Source organism: Protopterus annectens, chromosome 1.part2, assembly GCF_019279795.1.
Source record: "Protopterus annectens isolate FY-2018-M chromosome 1.part2, PAN1.0, whole genome shotgun sequence".
In the NCBI taxonomy this organism is placed as follows: Eukaryota; Metazoa; Chordata; order Ceratodontiformes; family Protopteridae; genus Protopterus; species Protopterus annectens.
Genome location: NC_056727.1, coordinates 897124328 through 897138180, shown reverse-complemented (window position 1 = coordinate 897138180; position 13853 = coordinate 897124328). Strand labels below are relative to the sequence as shown.

At 40.6% G+C, this 13853-nt stretch overlaps 1 protein-coding gene across 1 annotated transcript in view; it reads left to right on the top strand.

The window, feature by feature from the left end:
* Positions 1-13853, top strand: part of LOC122791686 (xanthine dehydrogenase/oxidase-like) — a 1688659-nt gene that overhangs the window by 763918 nt on the left and 910888 nt on the right. The window contains exon 15 of the mRNA XM_044059558.1: positions 13456-13640. Coding sequence (XP_043915493.1) covers positions 13456-13640 — 185 coding nt within the window. The remainder of the gene's footprint in view (positions 1-13455; positions 13641-13853) is intronic.

Sequence of the window (13853 nt, the reverse complement as noted above, 5' to 3'; positions counted from 1 at the left end):
CTATCAGGCAGGCCCCTTATAGGGTGGCTGAGAGAGTCAGACAGACCCTGAGGGAGGAGGTATAGGAGATTTTGGAACTAGGGGTGATTCAAGAGTCCAACAGTCCCTGGGCCTCCCCAGTGGTGCTGGTGCCAAAGAAGGATGGCAACACCAGGTTCTGTGTGCACTACAGGAAATGAAATAGTCACACAGAGTCGGATGCTTACACCATGCCTTGGACAGATAAGACCCTAGAGCAGCTGGGGTGGGGCTAACTATCTTACAACCATTGATCTTACCAAGGGTTACTGGCAGGTGCCATTGACTCCCAGTGCTAGAGAGAAGTCAGCCTTTGTGACTCCTTTTGGCTTGTATGAGTTCACAAAGATGCCCTTTGGGATGAAGAATGCCCCAGCAACTTTCCAGAGGCTGGTGGATAATATCCTAACAGGAGCAGGAGGGTTTGTCCTTGCTTACCTAGATGATATTGCCATCTACAGCCATTCCTGGCCAAAGCACCTTCAGCATGTCAGAGAGGTGCTGGGCAGACTACAGTGGGCAGAGTTGACCATGAAGCCGATCAAATGTCAGGTGGGTATGGCAAAGGTCTCCTACCTAGAACATAGAGTGGAGAGTGCTAAGATAAGGCCAGAACCTGCCAAAGTAGAAGCTGTTTAGGCATGGCCTGCACCTGCTACTAAAAAGCAGGTGAGGGCATTCTTAGGGACAGCAGGGTACTACAGAAAGTTCATCCCCAGTTATAGTACCATAGCTGCTCCCCTCACAGACCTGACAAGAAAGAACAGGCCAGATAAGATAGTGTGGATCCCAGCAAATGAGCAGGCATTTCAGAAGCTTAAAGAAGCTTTGGAAGGACCCCCTGTGTTAGCCAGTCCAGATTACAGCAAATAATTTGTTGTGCAAGTGGATGCTTCAAATCATAGGGTGGGGGCTGTGCTTAGCCAGATTTCTTCAGAGGAGGAAGAGCTCCCAGTGGTTTATCTCAGTCATAGGCTCCAACCCAAGGAAGAATGCTATGCAGCGGTAGAAAAGGAATGTCTAGCTATAGTGTGGGCACTGCAGAAACTTCAACCTTATCTGTATGGAAGAAAATTCACTGTTATGACAGATCACAGTCCTCTAACATGGTTAAACAGAGCCAGTTAGCAAAATGCCAAGTTGCTAAGATGGAGCATGGGGTTGCAAGCATATGATATGTCAGTGCAGCACTGCAGTGGGAGTAGCAATGCTAATGCAGATGGGCTGTCAAGACAGGGAATAGGGTGAGGTACCCTCAGATAGACATAACCCTCTCAAGCGGCATTTATCAAGGGTCACTTGAAAAACTAGATTGAGTTCTCCAGGGGGGAAGAGAATCACCACAAATGTGACAGCAGTGCCCTGGCCCAGCAATCAAGGAGCCTCAATCCTTACCACTAACACCAGGGAGGGCGTCTCATATAAGAGGAAAGGATAACAAATACATACACTAAAGTACAATTTCCCTTAAGTACACACAGAGATCACAGTCAGTCTGGGGCTGGTTGCTCCCTTGCTCCCCAGGTCCCCAATAAGACTCTCCACTGGCACAGCTATAGGGTCCAGATCTCAGCCTAGCTGGCAAGCTAACCTTGAGTACCCTCTCTGTCCAACCAGTGCTTCGTGTCCCTGCCCAGGTAGCTGACACACCACACACACTTTGAGATAAGTATTTATACAACTTCACAGACACTCCTGGGAAAGGCTGACACATTCTCCAGCTGTGCCCCTTTCAGCAGACTATATAGTAGTAATTGCTGCCACCATCAGCTAATACTTATCAGCTACCCAAAGGCCCTTAAAAGGGTGTCCAATTATTACTGTGCAATATTATCCAATTGGTGACTTAATCAGTCTAAGGCTTATTAAAGTGGCCTTGTGCAATAAACTCTATAAATATACAATGTACTCTAGAGCTTACTTATGTCTACACAAACCAGCCACAGGTAAAAGGTTTTAAAATATTTAATAAGAAATAATTAAGAAACACAAGACAATACTACTACACCACAGTGATATCTAAGAGTTCAGAGATCACATAGAAACCCAAAACAATACAGTAGGAATGTTCTGATATAACAGAAAAACACTTAGTATAACTTTCTTCTAAGTTCCTAGCTATTACTGCAAGAAAACATACTTCTAAGATACTACTTACATAAGACAACAGGCAGAGTGCTGATAAGTTGGATATCAAGATCAAAATGCTTACAGTCTCTCTCTGAACAATAGTTTTTAAACTCACTAACAAACAGCTCTGCTAAGCCCTCCCAGATTACATCATTTTGCCACTTAGGTCTTCCCAGTATACACATTACATCATTTTGACACTTAGTCTGGAGTTTCCAGGCCAAAAGGCCACAGTATCCAGCAAGCTAACACCTGCTCATGAAACTACAACAATTAAAGACATTTCACATGTACACTCTAGTAATTATTCCTTAAGTTAAGACAATAGAAAGAATGTGTTCAGTTAGCCTCTTCGGCACCTCTACTTAGATCAAAAGGGTATACAAAACATAATTTTAATTTCAAAAGAACAGATGAAATGCATGGCTTAGTTTTCCTTACAGCAGATGGCAATGTTGCTACAATCTTCAAAGTTCACATTTTCCAGTGTTTTCTTTCATTTAAGAAACAGGGTTCTATTTTACATTTATATTTACAAATGATAGAATTATGTATCGAATTCTATTTGACTAGGCTGGCAGCCTTCACCCATCTTCCCCCAATCTTCACAGTGGTATTTGGGAACGAAGTGGGCTAGTTGGACTTAGGACTTTGGCTTAACTAGTGGACTTCTTTAAAAAATATTTTATTTGATTGCTATTTACATTCCTGTAAACATCACACATTTGCCTTTTTTTACCTGAATCATTTATTTTAAGCGAATCATTTAGTTGGTGAGTTAAGACCTCTTGCATTGACAGAAATGAATGTGTATATTAAACATACATCCCAATGGATGTACTGCTGATATAACACAAGACAGCTGAGCATATCTCTCAGCTACTATGATTTAGGCATAGGACGATGATTTTGACCCTCAAATGTAGCCTTGCTCCTCCTTCATTTATGATGTTCGGTATAAAAGTCAGACCTGTTTATGAATATGTAATTTTATTAAATACATAAACTAGTTATGTTAGGAACCTGGGTGGGAATTCCCAGATATGCTCAGAATTAGTCCAAAATGACAAAAAATACACCGAACCCACAGACATTGCCAACATCCTAGCTGACAGGTTCAGCGCAAACTTCTCCCTCCCCTCCCCACCAAAAGGGCAAATATCTATCCCAGCAGAGTGCTGCCCCCCTGACATCTCAGATGCTCAGGTAAGAGCCGCCCTCTCCAAAGCAAAAAACACAGCATCAATGGGACCAGACGGTGTCCCGGGCTGCGTCCTACATGAACTCCAACAAGAGCTAAACCCAAACATAAAACTACTGTTCAATCTCAGCCTTACTACAGGATATGTACCCAAAGAGTGGCGTACAGCCAACAGTGGTCCCTCTCCACAAAGGTGGTGCCTCAACGGATCCTGGAAACTATCGCCCCATAAGCCTGACTAGCTTGGTCTGAAAAGCTATGGAAAGGATCATCATGGACCTCATAAATGAAGATATTGGGGACCTACAGACACTGGATCCTACCCAGTTCGGCTTTGTTAAGGGCAGATCCTGCCTCTTAAACCTGGTTGATTTCTTTGAAACAGTCACCAAGGCCATTGATGAGGGGAAGGTGGTCCACACAGCCTACCTGGGCCTTGCAAAAGCTTTCAATACAATACCCCACTCGGGCATTATAGATAAGCTCACCAGCTTAAATATAAACCCCTATGTCACTAGATGGGTTGCAAACTGGCTCAAGGACAAAACCCACATGGTTAGAATTGCTGGAGCCATGTCAGACTCCAAACCAGTAACAAGTGGCGTCCCACAAGGCTCAGTCCTGGGACCTCTCTTGATCGGTATATATTTCTCGGAGGTACAGGCCAACATGGAAGGACTGTGGCTGACCAAGTTCGCAGATGACTGCAAACTGGGCACCATAATCGACTCTCCAGCTGACACAAGCATCCTCCAAAAGGGCCTCATAGAAACAGACAACTGGTGCCAGAGCCATGGCCTCAAGCTAAATGTCAAAAAGTGTATAGTCATCCCCTTTGGCAAAAACAAAGTGCCCACAAATTACCACATGAGTGGTAATCCATTAAGTACAGAAGAAGTAATTAGGGACCTGGGGACCCAAGTTGATATCAGTCTCTCATTTGACAACCACGTGGCCAGAGTAGTTAGAAAAACATTTTATATAGCCCACCTAATCATGAAGGGATTCACATCTAGATCAGTGGAGGTCATCGTGCCTCTTTACTCATCCCTCATCAGGCCCATAATTGAGTACAATGCCTCTTTTGGGATGTACCTTACCAGATACCTGCAGCAACTGGAAAGACCCGAAAAGTACCTCACCAAGAGGATCAAAGGGCTCAAACAGATGCCATATGCTGCCCGGTTAAAGAAACTCCAGCTCTACTCAGTGGCATACCGCCTGTTCAGGGGCGATCTGTGCCTGATGTATAAAGCCATGTCCAACCCGGAATTAATGGACATGCTGCACCTCAGAAAATCCAAATCCCATCGAGCTACGCGCTCGAGAGACTTGAACCTCAGCACTGAAATAAATAGGACATGCTGGAGGGACAGATTCATAACCCAGAGGCTCCCTTCACTCTGGAATAAAATCCCAGTCCAGGTTAGGCAGAGTCCCTCATTGACTCTCTTCAAGAGGAATCTTGATGAGTGGATGGGAGATCGTAGGTTTAATCCAGGTATCACTTCTGTGTCACTGTTAGACAGAGGCACAGTATACTAACCTCGAAAAAGGGCATAGCAAAATTTATTTAAAATGGGTGGCGAAAGCCAAACACATTCTGGCTAGGCTTATAAATGCCCTAGGGCAGATAGCCTAGTATGAACCTATGAACCTACAATCTTATATAAAAGTTCACTTCCTCTAACTATATAGCGTCTATTATATAAAGGCCGACTATTGTGAAAGATAGGAAAGCTGTCATCTTTCTGACCCTTGCTATAGTTTCAAAGGTCAGTGCTATGATTTTAATGTTTGGAGATTGCAAGGTATTCGGCTGAGTAGTCCTTTCCCCTTTGTCAGTAAACCAGCAAGAGAAGCACCCCTGGATGCCACAGGTGTACAACATAAAAGTGACACAATGACCCCATCATAAAATCTAGTAATGAAGAAAGCGGGTGCCACATAGTCAAATCCCGTGCATTAAATATTAACAGCTGATTTCCTGTCCGGCTTCCCTGTATATTTTTCATTGCCTTTTCCACCTGTTTTGTCCTTTACAGGAGCAGTCCCGACTTTGAGATTATCCTGATTTTGCAAGGAAGAGGAGCTCCTCACTTCTACTTCCTTCATTTCATTCTCTTCTTACAGCATCTCATACCTATTAGAAGTCAACACAATTCCAAAAAAAGTTGGCTGACTGCTAGTTTTTATTGTTGCCCCTCTGGCCTGGGTGACAGCCTGAAGTGTGCATCTTCCTTTTGATGTGTACTACTCCTCTCATCTGCCATGGGGGTCAGTCCTGCCCTCTGCACCCATTATGTAAAATGGTGAGCTCACTTGGGCACATCCTTTGGGCCCCAGAAGCAGAATAGCAGCCCACCTCATTCATCATAAAATTCAGTAACAATTTATCTTTTAAATGGACAGTGACTCCTCAAGAGCTGAAAAGAATTGCCATTGCCGTTTAAATTTTAAACAAAGTTCTCCCTGTTATTTAAACCATGTAGGTAGGTCATTTGTATAACACAAACCTCTGACAGGAACAAAAACCCTTCTCTTTTAAATAGTAGCTGGAGCAAGCCCTGAAAAATCTGTACCTTATATCCTTTGAGCAGAAAAGGTTTAACTTCTCTGATGCCCTTAAGATATGGATCCCTATACATATAATTCAGTGCTCTGAATATTACATGTCAGTGAGGGGCGACCTTAGCACTTAGAGGTCTAACAGCTTTGTGCACTCAATCGATCATCAGGAGGACGGTGTTGCTGGATTCAAATTAAGGGCTTTCTGGAAGTGTTTCCCCAAAACCAATCAGCTGCGAATTATTCCATTATAGTCTCTTTTCAGCTTCCTCCATTCTCTCCTGCAATTGCAAAAGATGCACATCAGAGGTCTCAGTTTTGTTCAAACAATCCTGCTGGCCGAATGCTGACTGTATAAAGGAGACTTTGGCTACACAATTCTCTAATGCTTTTTAATGAGCCAAAGACTCCAGTCATAGCCGGCTTTAGGCACTAGCGAACCCTGCGGTCGCTGGGGGCCTCCTTTTCTTGGGGGCCCCCAACCACAGTAAGTTATCTTACATTGATATTTTGTAACATATCTGTCAAACCAACAAAAGCTAGTACAGCAAACTTATGTACTTAAACAGCCAGCTGAGTAATAACTTGTATTAATATCTCCTTTAAAATTCAAAGATATCGCTGTTTATAGTAACAGAGTTTTATCAAGCAACAGGCTTCACAATTCCATTACAAATTTTACCACTGACATAGTGCCCCTGGCTTAGTTAAACCCTGGTAGTGGATATTCACTCCACTAAAATAACAAGATAGCCAGCTTTAGGTACTTGCAATACTCTTGGCTGGAAGGGGACTCCCTTAATCATCCATGACTGTGTGAGGGCCCCACAAAAGCTGTTGCTGGTTTGGGAAAAATGAGGAGAAAAAATGTATTCATTTAGTGATTATGCTCTTTAACCTGAACAGGTCTGTGATATGACTCCCTTAGGATAAAGCTGATATCAAGCAAGGTAAATCCAGAGATCAGCAGCCCAGTGACTGATCTCAGTGCACACCTTGGACCTTAAGAAAAGCTTCTGCTTCTGATTTTCAGGGATGGTTTTCTCTTTCAGGGAGTTTTACAAACACTAGCAGAATACCAAATACTATAACTTTCAACTTCTTTGCAGAAGAATTCATCACAATACCAATAATAGCAGCATAAAGGCTCAAAATCTTGAACAAGTTTTACATATTACTCTAATTCGATTAACATTTAATAGTATAACATCTTATGCATCAACATACATTTTTTGGACAATAAGTATAACATTCTGATGTCTGGATTTATTGACTGCCTGTAATCCTGAATGATTTACAAGCAAATCGAGCTTTTTACAAAAGACAGTGCAAAATTATGAGAAAAATAGGAAGGTCTGTGAAACCAGGGACAATGACAGGTTTGCATTACTCCTCACTGAGGTAAAAGTGACTCATTCCTGCTGCTGTCTGACGACTGCTAAATGGCAGTCACTGATCTTGTATGCCAGTACCAGTGTAGCACAATGTATTGCCATAAGTACAAAACTAATATTGCTTTGGCTTGTGTGTGTGTGTTTGTGTGTATTTGTGTGTGTTTGTGTGTGTGTGTGTGTGTGTGTGTGTGTGTGTGTGTGTGTGTGTGTGTGTGTGTGTGTGTAAAACACATCGGGGATTTTTATCTTTGCACACACTCAAAATGTCACAACACATACATTATTTCTCTGTGTAGCTGTAAAAAATGTAGCTAACAAGTAATTATACTTCAAAAGTAATACATAAAATATATCACAAAGCATTTAGACAATTAAACCTTCTAAGAGTCTGGGTCCCCCTCCCCAGACTGTATAATTGGATACTGGGGCTCCCTTAATTGACCTTGACTGTGTGGGGGTCCCACAAAAGCTGTTGCTGGTTGGGGAAAAATGAGGAGGAAAAAATGTATTTATTTTCTGACTATGCTCTTTAACATGAAAAGGGCCATGATATGACCCTGTTAGGATAAAGCTGATAACAGCCTCTGCTCTCAGCTACACCCAGTTAGCCTGCTCTGATGTGTGTGTACAGAAAGCTGCTGTAAGTTATGTGAAGGGGTGATGTATGGTTATTACTTCTTTAATATGCATCACAGTCAAATCTTAGAGCTGTGCACATGAGGTTATTACAGGTTGTGTTTGGGCTGAGTACAGTGTAGTCATTGTTTCTTTCACTTTTCTCACAGATCTCAGAGGTGTACAAAGACGCTTACTATAGCTTGTGCAGGAGCAGTGCACTGTCTAGGAGCAACGAAGAAGATTACATTACTATAATCATTATTTTTTTCACTTTCCTCACAAACACACATCAAACACATATACAGGTGGCTGCCTTTGAGGGTTAGGAGTGAGGACTAAGGAGCCATGCTATGTATATGTATGTCAGCAGTCACTTGAAATACATGACTGTAGCAGTTTGAACCTTTGCTTTCATCCCAGTCTAACACCAGAGGGGGATGCATAGGCAGTCTTCTTTGGGAGGAGGGGGGTTAGGAAGACAGGCAGTTCCCAGATAGGACCTGTGTGTCCAGAGAACAACTGGCTTATTAGTTTATTGTGAGATACTATTGTGTCATCTTTGGGTACAACTTATGTCTTCCTTGAAAGAAAAAAAAATAAGACTGAATTTTTTTTTCTTACTCATGTTTTTTATTTACGTCACCATTGGATTAAAAGGCTAGGAAAATGTTCTAAAATATATCCCAAAACATCTATAACCCTATGGCTTCTTGGGCCCTGGCTTATTTGAGTTATTTCCTAAATGGTTATTACTGTGCTTACTTGATCAGGAAAGTTATGTTGAAAGGATGCAAGGAAAACTAAAGCTGAACAGGAACATAATTTATTTCCTTAATCATAATTTCTGTTTAAGCCATCACTGGATTAAAAGTTTGTGTAAAAAGAAAAAAAAAGTAAAATACATTTCAGAGCATAATATAGAAAGTTATGGCTTCTTGAAAACCTGAAGGGTAAGGCAAACTGTGAGAATAGGGAGCCTAAGGTGGGGGAAAACAGGGGAAGACTGGAGTGTTTCTGTGTGTGTGTGTGTGTGTGTGTGTGTGTGTGTGTGTGTGTGTGTGTGTGTGTGTGTGTGTGTGTGTGTGTGTGTGTTTGTGTGTTGGGGGGGTGACTAAAACAGTAAGCCTAGGATACCATTTCACCTAACTCCAGACCTACAGTTGCTGCAATGTATCACTGTTACAACTAAATGCCAGTAACTGTAAATGTCCCTTTGTGAGATGGGCCAACATAGTGTAGTAAATACACCTGTTGTAATGTAAGAGCATTGTAGCTACAGGTCAGTCTGTGCTTACTACTCCTAAAAGTTTGCAGCATGAACCAAAAGGTTGCTTGGGAGCAGTGGCAGTGACAGGGTGATATGTAGACTGGAAGTGCCAAGGGGGCCCCCAACTTGACATCTGCTGGGGGCCTCCAAAATGCTAACACTGGCCCTGCTCCAATCTAATCACAGAAACCTCATTCAACACTTTCTCCACCAGCCCAGCTAAATTATCAAACTAACTGAGGATATCAGCTGCTCCTAAAAAAATAGTCAGCCCCTTCTTGTCTTCAGGGTCTACCATTCTACAGCAAAAACTTTACACTTGCCCTGACGTTTAACAACTTTAAGATATTGCTTTCTTTTTCAGTAAATAACAAAATTGTATTAACATTTTCCAGTAAAGAACACCACAGACCAAAATAGTGAGTTTGGGTTAGGACAAGGATCAGTAAGTGTGCAATTGTGTGTAGGTAGGGATAGGGGGCGGGTTAGGTGAGTTAGGGTTAGGGCGCGGATGAGGTGAGTGTGCGATAGTGACGGAACAAACAGATTAACAATAAGGATCAGAGTAATTCAAATAGAATACATTCTAATAATCTTGGTGCATATGTTTACTTTTATGCTTATGAAGGTGAAACCAAACTTGTTCATAAGGACAGAAAAGATGCATAACATCTGCAGGATCAGATGTCCTGTGACTAAAAATAATTGCAAAAATTATTAAGCAAACAATTCTAAGGCCGGACATTTAGATCTCATTTAACTGATTATTGCCTTTAGGGTAGTCCATACTGAGAAGGACACTGCTGCCAGAATAAACGGGTCTATATTATAACATCGAAGTTCTCAAACATCGAATGTTATAATATCGAACCCTAAACATTGAACTCTGAAAACATGGAACAGTCAGAATAGGGAATTTTTTCCCAGGGAAAAAATTCGCTATTCCGAGAAACATACACACAACACAAACAGCAATCCACACACATACACTTAAAATCCTACACCTAAACTAAACTTTACATACACTACTAGCTATCCACTTACCTTAACCCAACCCTAACCCTAAGTTCCGTCACTATCGCACACTCACCTCATCCGCGCCCTAACCCTAACTCACCTAACCCACCCCCTAACCCTACCTACACACAATCGCACACTTACTGATCCTTGTCCTAACCCAAACTCACCTAACCCACCCCCTGACCCTAACCTACACACAATTGCACACTTACCTGAACCCAAGCCGTAACGTTCCAACATATCAAACGCTGAAAACAGTGAAGCCACAGCAATGACCTACTGAATTATTTCCCTGGGAAAGAATTTGGTGTCCTGCATCTTCGCTGTTTTCAGCATTCAACATTACGGGTTTGATATTATAACATTCGATATTTGAGAACTTCGATGTTATAATATAGACCCAAATAAACTACCCTGAAAATTGACAACTGGCTGATACATAGTTTAGGGGCATTTGTTTTTCCCTAGGCAGAAGTTATTCTTCTTATTCCTAACCTTATGAAACTGCATGACAAGAGGTCTATTCCATACTGGCATAACTGTATCCCTCCCCATATTTACAGTAAATTTCTTCTCATGCACAGTTAACATGAAATGACTTTGCAATGAATTAATAATTGCTTATTCTATTTTTTATTCCAGAATCTTGATCTGTCTTAATGTTGTATTCCACAATCCTTGCATATTTTTATTATTTTACTGAATAATATACAGGCACCAATGACTTAACATACAAATGTATTTCACCGAGGTGTACCTATTGTTACATATACAATTTTTAGGTTATATATACCATTCATATTGCCTACATTGTTTCACATTCATAAATATCATCACAGTTCTTAATTTAAAATAACTTTGACAATTTTATGAACTTTGTCTTAGTAAGCTGTACAGAAGAATTATTTATTCAATACTCTGACTGTTCTGGTTCGTATGCAGACACTCATTTCATGATTAGTTTTTTCCCTTCCACTTATTCCTTAGGCTCTCATCAGATGTTTGGGGTTATCTGTCTTTTTCCTATCAATGCATGTTTTCTAGTGCCACTACTTCCCTATTCTGTAGCACTCATTCACCTTTATCAATATTTTGTTTTATCTTCCTATCTTCTTCCAATTTTAATCACCTGTCTAAATATTTTCATGTTGTCTGTGGTTTTGGTTCTCTACCCTTGAGAAAAATCCTGGTATACAAAAAAGCAAAACAGGCAACTGTCAGCTGTATCTCCAGGAACGAATCACCACTCCAAGGTTAAAAAAGCCATGATTCGCTCCTGGAGATACAGCTGACAAGTTGCCCATTTTGCTTTTTTGTTTTTCAGTTGTAATAGTGTGTGTTGGTTCACAAATCCTGGTATCTTTAAATTTTTTGGATAGGAAGCATAAACCAGGCCACCAAATATAATCACTGCTTGTTTTAAACAATTAGTCTCCGCAGCCTTTGCCCCCTAATAAGCAAAACATCCAAAGTCCTACCTACTATATCTCGGATATAGATTTCAGTTCCTCAAGTATCTCTTCTTTTATAATCAAATCACTCACATTCCCATAACAAAAGATTTTTCCCAGCCTCTCCTTCACTACTGTTATAACATGGGTTATCATCTTTCCTTTCCACATTCTCAGTGGTCACTGGTATATGCAACCATCTATGCCCAATCCTTATTTATTGGTTCTCTCATTAATCCTGGTTAATCCTATGCATCTCTCACACACTTACTTCAGTGTCCCTTCCTCCTTGTTGCAAACTTCATCCCTTTTTATCTGACCGTTAACTTTTTTTCCCATGAATTCTTTACATTTTACCCCTGAACTCCCTTTCTTTAATATAATTTGCTTGTTATTGGGGCAATATTTGCCCTCTTTGCTTCTTTTAATCGTCTCCTATCCCTCCAATATTTCAGGACCTTTCATTCAATCTTCCTCTAGTTTCATCAGTCTTTTTCTTTTAATGCAAATGTCTCCTTGGCTGTAAGTGGTTAATCCCACTTTCATTTTCTTTCTCCTCTTTGATTATCTGCCCAAACTTTTTTTTTATTCCATAGTTCCTAAATGTTTTCTGCTATTGTTCACTTCTTTAACCCACCTTTCTGGCACCTTTTAAAGGGATTTCCTTTAACAGTTCTGACCTTTGCCACAGCTGTTAACAGAGATTGTATGATGAGTTGTATTTGCACATGTTTTAGTCCTTCTGCCAGTCCATTCCAGTCACCAGGTCTTGAACAGGAGGGAATGTTATGTTACCTCTGACAGATGTACTCCATCTCATTTATGCAAGTACTGTATCTGCTTGTAAGCATGCTAGTGCTGAGAAAAGAACATCTTTAATTTGTACTACTTTTAATGTAAGCATCTGTAGATTGTGTCTGTTCAACTTGTTCAGTTTATATAAAACATCAAAGAAATGGCTATCTATTTATTATTTTGAGCAATATTTATTAAATCTTGGATGTATTCATATTTTTTTTCTTCATTTCTTGCTATTAAATTAGAAAGGAATGTGAACAAGAGTCATTAAAGAAGACCAAATGAAATTGTTTAATTGGAAAGAAAGCGAAAGGTACAATGTGAATGATGTATATGATGAAAGGGTTTCACTTCAGTATACTGAAATACTGAAATACCGAACGTTATATGGCCAAGACCATATTATCGAAATTTCAGTATTTTGAAATAGTGAAGTGGTGAAAAAAAAAATAAATAAACACAACATTTCTGTAGGGGGCAAGCCCCCCTTCATCACCCTCACTTAAATATACCGTCCCCGTGATTGCATGATAGTGGGGACGCAACAAATCCCCCGTTCTGCACTTCCGCATATGGTGAGGAACGTGTAATTTCCCTTTCCTCTGCTTTTGCGCGATCTCAGAGTTGGTATATTTAAGTAGGGTGTGTGTGGGAGGTGCAAGGGGGCTTGCCCCCCCCCCTGCAGAAATGTTGTGTTTATTGTTTTTTTATTTATTTCTTGCACCACTTAAGTATTTCAGCATACTGAAATTTCGATAATATGGTCTCGGCCATATAACGTTCGGTATTTCGGTATACTGAAGTGAAACCGATGAAAGTTATTAGAGTTGTAGACATGTTTTCACTTGCAATTTTATAACTTTTTAAATGAATCCTAAAAATCAGTAAGTCAAGTCTGCTAAAATGAGTCATTCATTGAAAATACATTCTGGGATTAATGTTATAGTAATAGTATTATTTTCTGTACTAAAACCACTTTGTTTTTTACAGGGGGAATTTGTTTCAGTATATAAACAATCAACACGACAAGAGGATGACATTGCCATAGTGAATAGTGCAATGAGAGTTCTGTTTAGGGAAGGCACCAATACAGTGGAGGAAATACGACTGTGTTATGGAGGAATGTCAGAAAAAACGGCTTTGGCACAGACCACCTGTGAGACTTTAAAAGGGAGGTGAGAAAAAGTGTGCTGAAGTCTTGACACAGGTCTGCTGGTTCATTTCTTCAGATGTCGATTTTAAGGGAAGCAGGATAACAGGGCTCATTAGTTACTATACATTTTGTGCACTGACTTGCTAATGTATTAATACCAGGTCAGAAGACAGTGACCTTGTTTTCTTTAAGATGTTGCTGAATACATTTCTGTTGGCAACTCAACTGACTAATA